The following is a 19,272-nucleotide window of genomic DNA, read 5'->3' on the forward strand; positions in this document are numbered from 1 at the left end:
AACAGCACAATAAGCTCCTGACAACAGGAGGACAAACAGAAAAGGAGATCCCTTGTCAGTTTGAGACAATGTGAATCCACAATAGGTGATAAAACTGCATTGAAAAAAAGTCTTATGTTGGGAAAACATACCTTAAGCAGGAAACTGCAAATACAGGGAACAAAAAGCACTATCTATTCAAAAGGCTCCATCATGTTTTGAATCACTTTGTGCTGTGATTTTCTTGTAGTAGAAACACATATGTATATGCACACACATTCCCATCCCTCACTTGCACTCCCAATAATAGCAAAAATAAACATGAAAAATAATATTAAAAAACTCTGTATTCAGTAATATTCACACCAAAGTATATGTATAGATATATCCATTAAAATTATGAACATTTCTAAATATATTTTATGTATCATACATATATTTATATGTATAATTACATATCCACAGAAGTCGTCTTGCTGTGCTAAAGCCAGCAGTAAAAGCAAAAACAGGTTTCACAATAGGACACCCATATATGCATATGTACTGGCTGTTTGGTTTGTGAATTTATTTACAACTTAACTATATCATAATAAATGCTTACTGTTCTATTGTACAAACGTAATAGTAAAGGTTTAGGTTTGTTTTTTAAATACAAAGACTGCAAATGAATACATGAAAAAAATTACACACCATGTACAGTATTTATAATTTATAAATGCAAAGTTAAGACCTCTTTAAATTATTGCACTTGCATATTTTTTACAAAGATAGTTTATATGTATCATATATATATATATGTGTGTGTGTAAATATATATATATATAAAACAAAATTTTCAGCTCACTAAATGTAGTAAAGTTGAATGTTGTTACCTTGAAGTTCTTTCTTCTCCACATAACAGCCCAACCTGAATTTGGAATATTTATGAAACTACTCTACAAATCAGTTTGATCTATCCTAGAAAGCAGTCCGTTATTTTAGGTTTATTTGACAGAGTATACACCCGTATTACAATCGAGCACAGTTTTTGGTCAGAAAGCAAACAAAAGTTATGATGTGCCTTTGCTAGATTGGGATATATAACTTAAAGTTTTAACATGAACTTCCTTATAGTAGTGTGCAGAAAGCCTTTTCTGTGTTTAGAATGAATAAATTAATTGTTCCACTTCACAGACCTGGTCCAATATCACAGTGTTTGAGGCAAATGCATTATTTCAAGAGGGTCATGATTGATTTGAGCATCTAACAATCTCTATTTTCTAACATGAATAGTGCTTTTTTGCTACTTACTCCTACAATTTTAAAAATAAATGCTCTAAGTGCAGTCACAGCAAACTGATCACACTGTTTCAAGTTTAAACACAGGAAAGAAATCTGTGTCACATAAAAATACGAATTCCATTCTGCATATCCCCTCCAAGTTAATATGCTTGATCATATAAGCCAGGTTAAAAAATCAGTATTTCATTTCTCTAATGGTCACTTATAGAAAAAAAATTACTTCCATGAGTTGAACCATAACACTAGAATGTTGTAAAATCATGCAAAATTCATAGATTAATCATAGCAATGGAATTTGTCATGCTGTAATAAAATATACAACATCTCTGATGAGTATCATGCTATGTCAACTATTTTTCGCACTCACTGTATACCTTTCAGGCATCTTTTCATAATACATTAGAAATGCTGTTACAACTTCAAACAGTGCTTTTACCTTTACTAGACATAGGAGGGAAAAGCAGCTGGAATTATTATAAAGAAAAATGAAATTCCAGGAATATAAAACCTCAAAATTCTAGGAAAGGAGAGATCTGTTAAGCTTTTTATACAGTCGTTTGGGCAAGATCAGTTTTAGCAGGATAAGAATGGAAGGAGGAATGAATTTTGATAATTTAACTTAATGAGTCAGATTACTTACAAACCTAGATGTCTTAATCTATTGTGATTTTGAGTCAGAACTTTGAACAATTAAATCTCCACATGTCTTTGAGCCATGAAATTCAAATGAAGCTCCAAAGTTCTTTTGGTGAATTTGACTTTGGAAATGCAGGTACAAGTCTTTTTTCTACAAAATATTTACATTCATGAATTTGTACCTGGTAAATGCTAAGAAAGACCACATTTCCTTTAAAAAAAACCAAGATTGCCATGACTCTTTCTGTTGGTCTAGGTCCTAACAAGAGGTAATATTTTGTCACACCAGGAAATCAACCCAAACCACAGCCAATTTTAAAAATTCTAATAGACATTATACTATAGCAAACATGTATTTTAAGTGGTTTGGACAGTTCTCTATTAGAAACAGTAGCTGATTCAGTTGAGACATTAATAGAACAACTTATTGCCAATTTGACAAATTTGCCAGATAAACATGACCTCTATCAGTACTTATAAACTCCAAAACACAACATAGTGTGTGATACTGCCAAACATTTTCAATGGTAGGAAACAGACCTAGTGAAGTTATCTTTACTAGCTTTCCATACACACAGATATAGCGTGATGAGGAATACTTTTGCAGTGCTTTTAAGATCAGCATTTTTAAATAGAAAGGGAAAATAATGGTAAATATATTTAATGCAAATATGCTTAAGCAAATATGCTTAATGCAGGAAGGAAAACATTCCATCCAGTTGTTGGGGTATCTGAATTTCAAAGAGTGCTTTTGTAGATTTAGATAATTCCCATGTAAATTAGGAACCGTGGATTCTGTCTCAAGTACTTAGTGGATGAAAGGTAGCATCTGCATTATTTAGCTGAAACAGAATGGTGAAGGAGGAAAGTAGAGGACACAGCATGAGACATTATTTATTCTACTTTGGTGTAATTGATTTCTGCCATGTTTTTTCTTTTTTTGGTTTTTGCTCTTTTTTCAATTCCAAACCAGTTTGCTGGGATGACCAAAGAATTTCTGCACTCAGAATTGGTAAGGCAAATGAAAAAAAAAAATAAATTAAGGGGCTGTTGCTAGGTAACATGCATCATACAAATAAGATAACTTCATATTGAATTCTCAGCCTGTGGGATCTCTATGTACAGCAAAGGCTTAGGTGCATTTGTACATAATGCGATACGGATCACGGACTGTACACACAAACAGATATTGATATGTGCTCGACCATAACAGAAGGCAAAACTCAAGAGGCCAAGTTGTTCACATGAAACCCAAAAGCTGGCATGCCTATTAGAGCAATAGAGCCCAAAAGACAGGAGATGGAAAAAGAGAACCTGTGTTCTGTCTTTACGTCACTACCATTACTCACTGCAGGTACACAATGGCCACGTTACCACGGAACCTCCACAAGAGTGCATTATCTGTGAAAAAGCACATAATGCAATATAGGCTGTATGTGAAAGGTATGCAAAGACTGTGTTTTCACCTACTGTGTGGATCACTATGAAGATTTCTTCTCATTATTTTTAAGAGCAAGACAAAGGCAAATTAAGTGCTGTGAAACATTCTGTACAACTGCACTAAATTTAAGAGTGGCATTACATGTAAGTCTGTGCATAAGTTTGTAAGGCTGAGGCCTAAGTCAGCACAGAACTGTAAACACACTGTTCAGTGTACTTTTCTTCAGTCAGCTATTCTTTCACTAAGAAAGACTTTTCTAAACCTGGAAATTTCACTAACTAGGGGGAAAAAACCAGACAAATGGAGAAGTTTTCTAATTTCACTCATCTTGGGATGGGGGGAAAAAAGCAGTAGAAGACATGCAGTGTTACTGTGCAACACAAAAGCTAGTCAATACAAATACATTTTTGATTTATTGTGATGGTACCACAATCCCTCTTATCAGACCTGACTTTTCCGACAAGGCTTTTGTTCCCAGCAGATAGCATATTTCAGGTATGCCTCTGATACCTTTTAAAATACAGCTCAGTAGGTAGAAATTAAAATGATGACTTTACTTAATTGTGAGCTAGGCAAGGAAATCTTTGCTGTCACATTTAAATTTTAATCCAATATTTCTGTCACTATGGATACAAAAACTCCACCTGAAACTCCCTCTCACTTTGGAGATAATTAACCAGTACTTCCAGTGTTTTAAGGGAGGGGTTGTCTAGGTATAAAAAACATCCTAAAGAACAAAGCACCAACACTAGTTCTATCAGCATTTCCCTTGCGAGTGACAGACAACTGGCATCATGATGCTTAATGAAGTACTTTAAAACTTTAACCTGAATGTTGGTTTTCCTTTAGTTTGCAGCAAGAGAATTCACTGTAACCTAAGCATAAATTATAGTCTCCAAGGACTCTGCTGGAGTTCAAACTGATTACAAGTAGATCACACATAAACATTCACAATAGCAATGGGTATATTGTTCTATTTATAGCCAAGAACTCCCAAGTGACACTGGTGTTAAAGCCAGCCACAGTACGGTATAATAAAAGTACCATTGAAACCCTTACTAGAAAGATACAATTTAGAAGTACCCCATAAGATTCTCCCCCCCACCCCATCAGTTTTAAATTAAGGCCTCAGCAATGTAGCCCATGAGATAAGGCCAGTCTTTTATATTCACAAGTTGTAAGTTCTCTTTTGATAGCTGACTCCAAAACATCTGAGTTGTCATTTTCCCTCTGTTTACGTTGTGTCACTGGTGTAGGTCAGGAGATTGGCTGCCAGAGTCACTCAGCTGAGGTAACTCCCTGGGTGTTACCTTCCTAGGCAGGTCTACTTCTTAGCATTTTGTAGCTTTCCTTCTTCTTTTTTTTTTTTTTATTTATTATTTTTCAAATAAAAATGAAACAAAACAAAAAACAATCCCCAAAACAAGAAGGGGTGCTTTTCAGGCTAAAGCAATCTGTTGCTGCTGTTCAGTCATCAATCTTCACAGGAAGAGAATCTGAGGTCCCAGGAGCAAGGGATTGAGAAGAAATCCATATAGAGGCTTCCTCACCTCTCGTTACCTTCTCCCATTGATTGAGATTGTCCCTGAAGATGCAAAAAAGTCAAAGGTAAAACACTGTTCATAAATTTACTGGGATTTATTTCTTCCTTGCAATAACACCTGTTGTACTGTACTTTGATAATTATATTTATGTAAGTATATTTATATTAGTACCTGTATATCATCAAGCTTTTATCATCTGTACATTATTTCAGTCTTCAACTTCAGTTATCCCATTTTGTAATTCTGTCTGACTCATATCCATGTTAACTCTATCCTAGCCTACAGTACAGTTTCCTCCCCCAAGGCAAGCCCTGAAGCTAGAGGCTACCACCTGCTTCCACAACAAATTTATAGCCCTCCTGGCTGCAGGAAGGCCAGCTGTGACCCAAGAGAGACATGTTTGCAGAAACTCTGAAGCACAGGAGCAGATTAAGCTTTCTGAAACTCCTGCAAAAGGGCTGCCTGACAGCATATAAAATGTTACATGCCAAGATCATGGTATCGATTTTCAATTACTATTGTGGTGATCGTATTATCGGTCTACTACATTTAAAGGGCACCTCTTCCTTGAGACATAAATGTCTTTTAGTACCTCTCAGTGTGACCAATCTCCAAGTTCAAAATTTGGTTCATAAGCCATAAAATGATGATACATCAAGCTGGTAATGTTCTAATGATCTCAAGGGGTACAAATCCATAGTCTTACTTGCTGTACACCAGTACCACTCTAGTGACAGAGAAGTCTATGTTGATGATAGGCCTTGGCAAATCCAACTACTATACTACATCTTCATTCTGTCAGATCCCTAGTTGCTAAAGCAGCAGTTCTTAGATGCCTTTGGTAAATAAACAGGATGGCAACAGTACTGAAAGGTCTCCCATGGTATGTCGTACCAAGAAATTACATCAGAATTTATGTGGCAGAGCTTTTCTGATTTTTATGTCCCAGCCTTGCCAAAACATTTTCTAAACTAGCAAATATTGATCTGAAAGCACATCTTACAGGCAAGAAGAGAAAATGTTGCACTTGCTGGGGGTAGTGGAAGACAGGATCTGATGAAGTCTACTAAAGTAAGCTGGTGCCTTCTAGGGTAACACCCACACCATTTTTCTGCAGGAAAATGCTCTGCCAGTGCTTTGGGCCAGCTGGAAGTTATGAAGCCAGCATAATTATGGGATTGAATCTCAGCTAATGCAATCAGACACTAAGGATAAGAAAAAATTAAACATCACTATTTCTGCCTCCTACCTGGACCTGGGAAAGTAATGAGAATTGCAGACAAAATATTTTTAAATTATATCCATTTAAAATTATCAATTCATAATTAAATTATATCAACAAGACTCGAGAGACCCAAAAGCACATGGAAAATAGTTTTTAATTATTTGGTCTGAAATAAAGGGGAAAAAAACTCAATTCATCCATCAAATAAAGACACTATCATATATTTATACTTTGGTAGGCCTACTGAGTGAATGGGCTACAGAAGTTACCCAGGACTTGTTCTGAACACTGTGGGCTAATAGTTTTGATCTACATAGGATGAGAAGAAAGCATTTAAAAATGTAGAATGAATTACCAGACAAGAAAACCTCCTAGACTGTTAGTTGCTACCTTACTTTAGGGAAAACAGTGTCAGATATTTTATTTTTTTGTAAGGTATAGATAATATGATTCATTTGCCTTTGAGCTCCCAATGAAGCCCTGGCTCCTAGTGTCTGAAATAAATGCCCAGAGGTTCTAAAAATAAAAGGCTGGATGCTGACATGCTGCCTTTGCTGCTATTATTTGCAGCTGGTATCTGAGTTTCAAAGAACTCAAGGACACAGCAGTTTAAATATTGTATTCCAAGAATGAGCACTGCTGCTGAAGAGGTGATATCAAAATTGGTTCAGTCCACAACTAAGGAAACACCAAACAAGAATGAGTCTGTATGCCTCTGATCACACTAAATAACAGGTACCCATCAAAAATAAAGGAAAAACAAAAGTGTACTGCAAAATCGGCCATTTGAAATACTCTGAAGTAGCCTAGACCCCGCAATAACACCTTTTTTTTTTCTAACTGGGCACCTGAAGTTATATCTGTGTTCTAATTTCCTATTCTCCATCTCCAAGTCTTAACCCTCAAACTTCCTCTTCATTCTCCTCAAAGAAAAAGCAGAGGGTAATATCAAGGCTTAGATATAACTACCAACCTGCTCCTCAGAAGACTTTATGCCAGGGTGTGAATTTTCAAGAAGCCCTTTAGTCCTGCAGAGGATTTATCTACTCATCTATGTTTCAGTCTTGCATTAGCACAATCAAAATAATAGAATACACAACAACAAGACAGGAAGCTGTCTGTCCAGAGCTCTATCCAGTGTGGAGACTGTTCCAGTGTAGCTTTCAGAAGTATCATTATAACAACCTGAATTGCAAGCAACAAACATAATTTGTGGAATAGAAAAATATCATATCATCTCTGCCAGGAGTCCGATTGCTTTTACTTCAGACATCACACCTCCTGCAGAGAAATCAACTCTTGAAAAGATATTCATGCTTGGTCTTCAGAATTAGGGAGAGCCTTTATCCAGAGTACATCCCTACGTGGGTGTTTGATATCCACAATTCAACTTTAAATATCCTCATCTGAGTTCTAAAATATGAACCACCAAGTAAAACAGGCTAGTTTTGCAAATAAGCCTCATTGGGATACCCAAGATGCATGTCTCCTCAGATTGTTGCTCCTGTGAAAGATACTGTGAAGTCTTAAGCACTCCACCTATCCTAAGGCCCAGTTTCCATTAAGCGGAATAAAAACTTCATTTTGATCAAGCCTTTACCGTAAGGGTGGTGAGGCACTGGAACAACTTGCCCAGAGAAGCTGTGGAAGCCATATCCCTGGAAGTGTTCAAGGTCAGGTTGGGTGAAGCCCTGGGCCCTGTTCTAGAAGATGTCCATTCCCACAGAGGGGAGACTGAACTAGATGATCTCTTCCAAGGAATCTTCCAACCCAAACCATTGTGAGATTCTATGATTTTCTTGAATAAACCAACTCCACTAAGGTCACAAAACATTCCTTCAGCTCTTTATATTCTCTTGTTTGTTCATGTTTTTATCTATCCTTCTTAAAGCATAGACACTGAACAAAATTCCAGCTGAAATCCCATTAATGTAATACCTACAGAGGTATAGTCTCTAATCCTTCTGAATATTCCTTCCATATCCATCTAAGGGTTGCACAGCCCTGCCCAGCAGGGGCACCTTAGAGGCAGCTGACTAGATGGTTCCTAGATACTCACTGGTTTTTATAAGGTAGTCCCCTGTACCACTGACACATATCTACATATTCTTCTCACAGCTATATGAAAGTGTTTGTGTGTGAATGATACATTAATTTCAAGGCATCTCTCTGTTACTTAACAGGAATAATTTTGTCCACAAGATCCACAAGAGGAGGTAGCTGTGCCATACAGGACAAAGAAAAAGTTCAAAGATAGAATTTAAGGACCACAAAAAAAAAAAAAAAAACCAAACCAAACAAACAAAAAAAAAAACCCCAAAAAAACCACGAGAAAGTACTAGTAAGAGAATAGAAAAACAAACCTTTAACCACTCGACATGACTAGAGATTGCTGGGATTTTATGAAACAATGAAATATGAAAATATGAATATGAAAAAGATGAAAATATGAAAATATTAATTAACCTGAAACCAGAACATTTTCTTGAAGCATACACTGATTTCAGCAAAATTTTTGTCAGGTAAGATTGCTAAGGCCCAGGACATAATTACTGGACAGAACTACCTACAAAGCAATTCACCATAATTCAAGTGTAGGAGCAGCCAACAGGTAAAGGACTCTTGCCTCTTTTCCAAAACAACCCAAGCTCCACACCCACTGTGTAATAGGAGAAAGTCACATACCCATACATTACTACTTCTATGCTCTCAACTACTGAATATTTTCTGGGTATTTATTTTTCTGTTTTTTAATAGAAATTATCTAATATGAAATTAAACCTTAACACACATTTTTAAATTAAGCGAATACTAGCCAAATATTTTGTGGGAACCACATTGAAATAAAAAGGACACAGAGGGGCATTATACTGAAGCAGCGCAGACAGGGATGCACAAACACTGAACTATTTCTCTCTAAATGCTTTTGGCCTCCAACACATTTTAATCAGCTGTGTCTGTAGACCTACAGTGGATAGTCCCAGAGAGTAGCTATCACCTCTGGGTTTCTGAATAGATTCATGTGAGATGTGTATCCCTGTTAATGCAAATTCTGAAATTAAAATTCTGTGTTTCCAGACAAACTTGCAAAGCACTCTTGCTTTTTCCTTGACCAAGCTATGAGCTATGCACTTTTACTCACCTGCATGCTCGGAGTAGTGGCCCAGTTGGAGGAAAGATCTGTGCAAGGGTGGTATAACATGGGATGGCTACAGCATTGTAGAATCCAATCTATGAAAAACAAGAATGAAAAAAATAGTTAAATTATTGTCAAACTACAACACTGGAAGGTAACAGCTCAAAGCTCTTTACTTAATTATCACTTATATTAGTTACTCATACTCCTGCATCTACTTTTAATACCCAAATACTTTAAAATAAGGAGCAACAGTGGAATATTTGGTAATTACAACCTGCTTACATGCCTTTCTTTTATGACCGATATGGCTGCTTCAGGTAGGGTTTTCTACAGAACCTTTTATTATTCAATTGCTCCATTTCATTTGTTCAGGATATGTCCACCTGTTTGGTGTCAGTAGCAGAGAGAAGTAGGTGGAGACATTAGAGACATTTCTGCAGATATTATTCATGGGATGATTTTATTTTTTAAAAAAGGAAAATTTTGCAGCATACACAAAATTTGGTCATAATATGGATTGTTCTGATGTCCTCCAGGCTATGCATTGCATAGTCCAATGTACTTAAAATGCTGGGGGCTTTGCATATTTGTGAATTGTGTGCAATGTGACCAATGATTGGTTTGCAGTTGCTTTTCATGTATGCAGTTCAATAATGTATTTTTACCATTATCATTCTTAGGGAACACCAAATGAGCACATTTTTAATGATATCTGACTCATATGGGCTGTGATGGTTACAATGTCACAGCTGAATTGTCATGACATGAAGAAATTTTTAGCAAATGCTACTTATGTATTATGAAGGACGACAGATTCAGATTCATTATATTGCTCACTTATCCTAGACTCTTATGACAGTTACAACAGTGCACTATGATCCCTTCCTTTGGGCACAATTTTTAAGTGCATTTGATAATATCTCTTTTTAATAGTCCAAACTTTGATCCTTATTTAGAAATTGAAGAGCTACTCTTGTCTTCATCAATACAAAGATTCTTCCCATACTGCTATGTAACCAAGTCTTCTGTGTACTTTAAGTAAAAATAAGTTAAATTTTCTGAGCTGTGACCCCAAGACTCTGAGATTAAGTACTTACAGTGCAACCAACAGAAAGAAACTGCAGCTCATTAAAGGCAAGGTTACATACAGATGGGATGTCTGCTCATCCACACTATTTCACATACTGCCTCATTTTCTTCCCATTTGTTTTGAATTTTTTTTTAATTTTTTGCTAGTTTTAAAGGGGAACTATTTTATTTCAGTGGAAAAAAGGAGATTATTCTATAATTGTCAAAAAATAAAGTAGGACATAAGATACAGTCACCCTGTAGACCTTCTGACTCAATGAAAAATCACAGTCAAAGAATATGATGGGTTGGAAGGGATCCCCAAGGACCATCGAAGTCCAGCTTTGCACAACACCATCCCCAAGAGTCACACCTTCTGCTCAAGAGCATTGTCCAAATGTTCCTTGAACTCTGTCAGGTTTGATGCCGTGATCACTTCCCTGGGGAGCTGTTCCAGTGCCCAAACACCCTCTGGGTGAAGAACTTTTTCTAATATCCAACCTAAACCTCCCCTGACACAGCTTCAGGCTGTTCCTTCAGGTCCTGTCACTGGTCAGCACAGAGCAGAGATCAGTGCCTGCCTCCCCTCTTCCCCTCACAAGGAAGCTGTAACTGCAGTGAGGTCTGTCCTCAGTCTTCTCCAGGTTGAACAGACCCAGTGACCTCAGCTGCCTCTCATGAGGCTTCCCCTCAAGGATCTTCACCATTTTTCTTACCCTCCTTTGGACACTAGCTAAGGGCTGAAACACCGCTTACTAAGATAAAAAGCATTATTGACACTTGTAAAAATTCAGGAGATTGTGGTCTTAGCTAGAGCTACAAGTACAAAGAAAGGAAAAAAATGATGACAGCAAACAGCACATTGTCATTTAAACAAAAATTTGAAAATAAGTTTTCCACTGCTACTTTAAAAATAACAGTCGCATGCAGAATATAGAATTCAGCAGTGTGAATAACCCAATTTCAAAAGCAATATTCATTAACATATGAAATGTTTTTTCTATACATGTTTTATTCATAAACAAGTACCATTTTCCTGAAAGAGTTCGTACCTGACCCTGAGGGACTTCATCTTTCTTATCTCTGTCCATCATAGGAATAGGTTGAATACCTGTTTTCTTCATTTCATCACCCTGGAGAAAAGTAGAGAGAGAGAGAGAGAGAGAGATTAGGAAAACAAAAACAAGACTATTGAGACCAGAATTAATTTCCATCTTCCATTCTATGTCAATCTAAAAATACAGAATTTAAAATAACCTGTGTTATCACTGTGAGGCGATCTCAAAAATGCCCAAGGAGAGACTCATTTTGTACATTCACCTAAGTGATAACCGTAAACAGCAGATGCTGTAAAGTCAATGTGCACATGTTTTTCTTGTTTCCAAGTGTGTCTTCGTAATAAAAAACAACTGGAAGACTAAACCCAAAGAAGTCATTCTATTCCCCTCTATCTGCTTAGTTAGTCTCATCTTTCAAAATGCATAATGCAATGGCCAGTAGAACACAACTCACACATCCAAGGAAAAGTTGAGAAAGCCAGATGAATTTACAGTGTACCCTCTTTGTCAAAAATTGTGTCTTTTCAATATATACCAATATAGCAACATCCACCTTTATTAACTCATCCTTGAATTACAGAAATTTATCATCTGGACAGGCACAATTACATCCATAATCACATCTTTACTATTTTTTAGTTTGGAAAATCAGTTTTATCCTTCCTTCTCCACTGATCTCACAAAATTTCCATTGAAAAGTCTTTTTACTTATAAGCAAAAAAGTTGAGTATGTAATCAGTGAAGCACGTCAACATTATACCTCCATTCCACCACTCCTAAAATCACTCACTTTCCATTCCAGGCATTTCAGAAAGTGAGTGCTGAACTAGATCTCTGAGCTTACACCGTCAGCATTTTTCAAATATTTCGTTGTAGCCTGAGCTGTTTGTAATTAAGAGAACAAGAATATGTGAATACCAAATACACCCACAAGAAGCACACATCTGGAATTGCATAATGAATACGCAACAGGCAGGGTAACAAACTCCACGCTATATGCATGCTACATCAACCCCACGGGCCTGATTTCTATTTTATGCCTGTGTAAAACAGAAATAAGCCCAGTGAATACTCCAACATTCCACAGGGCACATAACAGAGAAGGAAAACACTTTATCATACACACATGCAATAGTAGTCCTGAAAACACAGCCTATCTCCTAAAGCTGCATAACTCTACTCCATATAGAAAAAATATGCAATTTATTCCTTATCCCCAGAGCAGTCACTTCCACTTTAAAATTAACAATTAGGATATTTACACCTCAGCATATGACATGAGAGAGACTGCACATTTATTTATGAACATGATTACATTACTATAGCTTAATTCCTTGTTTCAATTCTCAGTACATATGAACAATCAAGTAACTTTCAGTGTATTGAAGACCCAGCTCTCTCTGTGACACTGTTGTTTAACTGGCTCACAGAGAAGACTCAAAAAAAATGTAATGTTTTGCTTTGTATTTTCTGTACTCACAACTATAGCTATCTAAGTATGTTTCAAGGCAGCTGACCTGGAAGCTGGTTTAATATTTTGCATTTCTACAAAAACTACAGTTAGTGACGACGTCTGTGTTCTGTCGCTTGGTCACTTTATGCTGGGACATACTTTATACATGATCTTGAACAGAGAGAAAAAACATTGTCTGAAAATTAGCTAACTCAGGTCTTTAAATACCTTCAGAGCAAGCAGTGAACACGTGCATGCACCAGTGAACTCTCTTTAAAACAAGTACACTAAGATGTTGATTGAAAAGTACAGTAATTTCACGAATACAAGCCGCACCAATTTGACCAAAATTTTGGTGGAAACCCGGAAGTGCGGCCAATATTCCGGGGCGGCTAATACATTAACAAAATTCTAAAAGCTGCCAACACGGAAGTGAGAGCCCGCGGCAGCCCCAAGCCAAGCTGGAGCCCGGTCGGCCCCGGCAGAGGTGGGAAAGCCTGGCAGAGGCGGGGCCAGCAGTGTGGGGGGCGGGCGGCTGAGCCTGAGCCAGCAGGGTGGGGCAGGGGGGCGGCAGAGCCCGGGCCAGCAGGGTGGGGGAACCTGGGAGAACTGGGGCTAGCAGTGCAGGGGAGCATGGCAGAAGCAGGAAGGCCGGTGGGTGGGGCTGCCTGGCAGCGGGGGAAGCCCAGCAGAATCGGGGCCAGCAGGGTGGGGGAGCCCGGCGGTGCGGGGGCCTGCAGTGCTGGTCAGGGCGAGGAAACGCGGCGGCGGTGCAGACGGGAGGGGGCGGCCGGCGAGCCCGGCGGCGGCAGCCCGCCGGCGGGGCTAGCGAACGCGGCGCGGCCGGCGAGCCCGGCGGCGGGGCTAGCGAACGCGACGCGGCCGGCGAGCCCGGCGGTGGGGCTAGCGAACGCGGCGCGGCCGGCGAGCCCGGCGGCGGGGCTAGCGAACGCGGCGCGGCCGGCGAGCCCGCCGGCCGGGCGAGCGAACGCGGCAGCGGGGCGGTGCTGACGGGAGAGGGGGGCCAGCGAGCCCGGCGGCGGCGGCAGCACCACCCGGCCAGCCCCGCCGAGCCGTGGCACTGAGCTGGGCCACCTGGCCCCGTCGGCAACCATGAGCGGGCCGAGCCTGCCTGGCCCTGCCCCGAGCCAGTAAAGCCCGCTATGCCGCGATCCTGTTACTAATTGGCCAATTTGTGAAAGCTGCGCACGGATTCTCGCTACGAACGAAAGTGCGGCTAATATTCGGGGTGCGGCTTATCTATTGACAAAGACAGCAACATTGTCGAGGCACCAGAAGTGCGGCTTATAATCCGTGCGGCTTGTATTCGTGAAACTACTGTACTTATAGTTGGGTTTTTCCTTCCTGGATGCTTCTGTTTATAAGGAGAGTAAGCAAAATGATCACACGTACCTCAGCCCAGAACTCTGCATATATATCGTTGGCCGTCAGTCTGGTAACTGGCCACAACTTTGTTACAGAACACAGATCACAAGCTGTCATCATCAGGCCAATCACTCTGTCTCTAAAATAGAATAAAATAACACAAAATTGTAATTTTCACAAAGAATTAAAGATTGCTCTGCAAAGTTTCCATTTGCCCTTCCTCAGTTTAATCAGCAGCTATGTATACACACTACCAATTTTCTCCCACTTATTGTTTCTTCCTCATTTGTTTATGTCTCTTTGGTAAGGCATGGCACAGATTGTATACTGCATTCCTTATTGTATTCCCTACATTGTTTGCAACCAGAGTTCATTGATCACCCTCTACACAACCACATGCATAGACAAGGACACAGAATAGCTGCCTGTTAAAACACTCACATGCCCCTCTATAATTTTCTGAATATACAGTACAAGTCTATAAAAAGAAAGATGGTATATATTACTGTTGCATTTCTTTGTTGTTTAGAGAGGAAAAAAAGCTCCTAATAAAAGGAAAGACTGCTTCTGAGTCTGTCTCAAGATGCTGTCATTGCTTTGTTGGAATGAATTTGAACTCTGACAGAACAAGAATCCAATGCATAACTCTGTCCTATGTGCTGACAAACCCATTCACAGAGTAACTGAACAACATCAGTAGTAGTAAAATCATTACTAGAATAAGGCACACACAAAATAAACTCCTATTTAACCAATTTTATAGCTCAAACCTATGGTTTGTGAATCTAAGTTTTATAAAGAAAATTGGCAATTCAATTTAAATTCACTTGTTTTCACACAATGAAGAAATTAAGATGGCCCCTAAGGACAACTGCATCTTTGTTAATAATGCCTATTCCATGTGAAAAAGCATAGAGCTTGCTTAACCTGCATGCCAGTGTGATAGCAGTCATTGAAACTTTACCAACAGACAAATATACCAAAGGAAATACACAAATACACAGAAAAATCAATTACTAAATTCAAAGTACACTTTCCCTAAGTTAAGATAGAGAAGTCATCGGCCATGTAAGGGTCAACAGAAATATAAAGCAATGGAAATTACTGTTACATATGTGGAATTTCCCACACTGCTGGTCTTAGAGATCACATATGCAAGAAAATTACCATGCAGAGATAATTCTTTATTAAAAAAATAAGGTTTCACTTTCTAGGTTAATATCATGGGGATCTACTACTGGTTTGTGGTTTTACCTGTGTGTTTGGTTCTTAAGATTTAATGCTCCTGTCTGATGCAGCTCTTCAAGTTGTTTTCTGTTTCCAAAATACAGGGCAAGGTCTGTGGCGATGATGGCTTTCCGGATGATCTCAAGGACTTGCTCATATTCACTGGAGCTCAGATTGGAGAAGACATTGTGCCCTTCCAGCTATGAAAAAGTAAAAAACCAATAAAAAGCAAAAGCTCTAATTCTGAGATGATTTCAGTCTTTACTTCACCAGACAGGTTACGACAGTTTTACAGCCCAATGACAAGTTGCAAATTCAAATGTTAATAGCCTGAAATTCCCATTTTTATTTTTCCTTTGTAAACACTGCCATGAAAAAACTTTGACTGAGCCACCAATTTGTTTCTGGGACTGATCCTTCTGATGCCTAAAGGTATTACTAGAGAAAAATGATTGAAATATTTTTGTGTATGTAATACTTTTAAATCAAAGAACATTTCCACACAGTGTTAACTTGGAGTAATTAAATTCTGGTCCAGAGTCTGCATACTCAAGTTGGTAAACCGAGTACCTGGTTTGCTTAAGCATAGTTTTGATACTGCATAATATATAGTATGGATTAAAAAAACACTGAAGTTAAAAACACAAAATAATTTTGTTTTCCTAATGTTCCAAATGAAACGGGTCTGAAATCACTGCATTTACTGACATAATTTTCAATAGAAAAATAAAGTTAATTATTTTAATGCATATGAACATTTAGGGGGAAAAGCTGCTTTGTTCAACCTTAAGTTGAATGACTCATAAACTAAAGATAACAGTTTCTTCTGTGGAGGCTCCGATAACACACCACTGCCATCACTTTTCAATTTCCACTAGGTATTATTGTGCATTTAACTGACAATATCCGTGCACTGTGATCACTCATGAAGTTATATCACATTTTGAAAAGTCAAGACTATCTGCTGTCTCTAAGATTTGGAAAACAGCTTGTCAAATGTCTTCCTACTGTTGAGAGGAAGTAGACAAAAAAGAGAAAGAATGAGCTAGCCATGTCAAGGTGTGCACATTCAGAAAAAGAAAGTATCATTAAAATACATCAAATGCAGAGATGTTTTGACATTTAATTGGCATTTGGGCTGAAGCTCAAAAGTTTCCCTGACTTTCGTCAAGAATTTACATAATTTGCTCAAAATAAATCCTCTGCAGTACAGATAGGCTTGGTTTCTCCCACCATTAAGAACATAAACCTGATTTTGCAGGACTTTTACTCAGACAAGTAGATTTATTGTGAATAATGAATAGAAAATACAATCCATCTCTGTCTCAATGCTCCTTTGACAGATTTCCAAGTCATGGAACATGATGCTTAAAAAAAAATATTCAGATCATTTTAACCCATCATCAGCACTTTGGTAGCAAAAAATTACTACTACTAGTTCTCATGATTTAGGGTTTTGGGTACCCTTTACTCCACAGCCTTGCTGTCTAATTCCTGGGACTGGGCTATTTGTCCTAATATTTAAATTATTCTGGATTCTACTCTTGGGCTTTAGAAGCTGTCCTCTCAGAAAGACCACTTCTGACAGCTTGTGACAGCTTCTGTTCAGACTACTCAAAAAGAACTGATTCTGTAAAGTGCTGATAGAAGCTGCCAGTTATGAGTGTGTCACTTAGGCTTTTGAGTAGTACATACAAAGTACAACTCCGAAAATTTTGTTCTTTGCCTGCTGAGCTAAAGTTAGTGAATAGAATCCTGTGTCCTTAGTATGGGATAAGCAAAGCAGCTCAAATTTCAGGCAGCTAAAAACACTGCAGATTACTAATGTAAAACTTACTCAGATAAACACTAGAGAGCTTGGTGGGTTGGTTTGGCTTTTTTTCCCATCAATCCATGAATTTAGTAACACTTTTTGATTAAAAAAAACCCTAGCAAGTCCAAAAGGCTGCTCTAGTCTACCTTTGCTGCTACTCGCCACCCATGGTGGTAAGTAGCAGCTGGTGTCTTGAATCCACTCTACAGCCCTGGCCACTTATTCCCCTTCCCTCACTCACATTGACAGCAAATGTTGGAGGTGCCAGGGAAGCAAAAGGGTTCCCTGCCTTCATGGCAAATGGGATTTTCATTGATTACAACATTTCTACCAGAAAAATGCAACATGGTTTGGACAGTGAAGTGTTAATGATTGAGGAACATGCTCACTGTGCACAAATTCACACGAAGAATGAACACTAAACATCTAATGCCATACCACCACTAAAGGATTCAATTACACCCTCCTACATGAAGGAGCATTCAGAGATAAAGCTTCCATTCTGTGATTAAATGTATATGATGCCTAAAACCATAATCACAAGACGTGATTCTGAATACAAGACAGAATATGTATTTTTCCTAAAAGGTGTTTATGTATTTAAGAAAATAAATATCTTCCCCTGAAAAACCAGAAAGAAAGAAAGGTTAACAATGGATGAGTGGCACAGTAGCAAGGTAAGACTGTAACTTGAGTGTGCATTGACAACTAAAACTAGTGAGCACAGGTATGTTACAGAGTGGCAGTGGTTTACAGGGAAGAGTTCTCACTCTTCTAATTGAGAATTATAAAAATTTCATTCATGAGAAAATATGTGTGTTAGTAGCACACATATATTTTCCCCAAAAGCACCTGCATGCTTTCTTGTAGTCCTTTCTTCATTAAACATAAAGACACATGACCTCATACTAGGAACTCTTTCACAGAATATTACCTTACTCAGGTTTTTTGATTTCAAATTGCCAAGTAACAAAAAAGCACAGGATAACATAATGAAATAAGCTTACAATTTTCATGCATGGAAAATTAACATTTCCCCTTTCATGCCACACATTCAATGTTCACAGAATTTATTACAGCGGTTTTTCAAGTTTCTCATAGAAAGTTTTGCTAGTACTTGAGTTTTTATTCAAAATTTCAGGATGCCTGAAGACTTTGGTGAAATACATTAGGACAAAAATATATATGTAACTGAGAAAATGATTTTTAATTTTCAAAGTTTCTATTCCACATGGTCATGGGAAAAACCTCCAGAGAACCAGAAGCTAAAAGCTTTAAAGGTAGGCCATAAATAAAGACCTTCAAATACAGAATATTTTTATAACTTCAAGATTTTGAGAAATCTGTGTTTTGCCCCATTGTTGAATCCTTGGGTTGCTAATTGTGAAACCTGGCTTGCTGTAATAAATCTTCTACTCTTCTAAATGAGCACCATAATAGAGAAATTAAACTAAGCATGCTTCAGAAAATCTACTTGGTAATGATGTGGCTCCTCTTTCCACCACTGGACACTAATGCACAGAACATACAATTTCAATAATCCTACCTGCAGGATGGACACAGTCTGTGAGAAGTGGTGCTGTTCCATCGTTGATGTGGAATAGAGAGCAGCTAAGGGGTGATCAAATTTCTGGAGATAGCTGTTGCTGTAACCTCTGTGATCCAGGTCATGACACAGGCATGCAACTAAAAGACCCTTTCGCTACAAAGAAAGTGACACAAGCATGAAAAGCAAGATGTATTTCCTGCCCCTAGATGTCACTCTCCACCCAAAATACCGTAGAAGTTGCAGCATGCTAACATTCAACAGCACATGTAGAAATATCCTTAAAAATTAGAGAAATGTGACAATGAGGACGTACTGAATTAAAAATCTTGGTCTGATTATAATTATATTATTAATTTAAAAATCATTATTTGACAGTAACATGCTATTGGGTGGGCTGTGCTTCAGAAGAAATCTGCATTTCAAACAGTCTGATTATCCACTGAATCCTTACCATGTTTATTAAAACAATAAAA

At 38.2% G+C, this 19,272-nt stretch overlaps 1 protein-coding gene across 5 annotated transcripts in view; it reads right to left on the bottom strand.

Annotated features, from left to right (window-relative positions):
• Nucleotides 1–308: 308 nt before the first annotated feature.
• PDE10A (phosphodiesterase 10A) overlaps nucleotides 309–19,272 on the bottom strand; it is a 352,930-nt gene continuing 333,966 nt past the window's right edge. For all 5 annotated transcript variants that reach the window (XM_033055156.2, XM_033055154.2, XM_033055155.1 and 2 more), the window contains 6 exons: nucleotides 18,797–18,952; nucleotides 15,465–15,637; nucleotides 14,238–14,349; nucleotides 11,366–11,446; nucleotides 9,249–9,337; nucleotides 309–4,922 (listed from right to left, as the gene is read on the bottom strand). In XM_033055156.2, the coding sequence (XP_032911047.1) occupies nucleotides 4,805–4,922; nucleotides 9,249–9,337; nucleotides 11,366–11,446; nucleotides 14,238–14,349; nucleotides 15,465–15,637; nucleotides 18,797–18,952 (729 nt within the window). In that variant the 3' untranslated portion in view covers nucleotides 309–4,804. The remainder of the gene's footprint in view (nucleotides 4,923–9,248; nucleotides 9,338–11,365; nucleotides 11,447–14,237; nucleotides 14,350–15,464; nucleotides 15,638–18,796; nucleotides 18,953–19,272) is intronic.

This window comes from Catharus ustulatus, chromosome 3 (assembly GCF_009819885.2).
Source record: "Catharus ustulatus isolate bCatUst1 chromosome 3, bCatUst1.pri.v2, whole genome shotgun sequence".
NCBI classification, from domain to species: domain Eukaryota; kingdom Metazoa; phylum Chordata; class Aves; order Passeriformes; family Turdidae; genus Catharus; species Catharus ustulatus.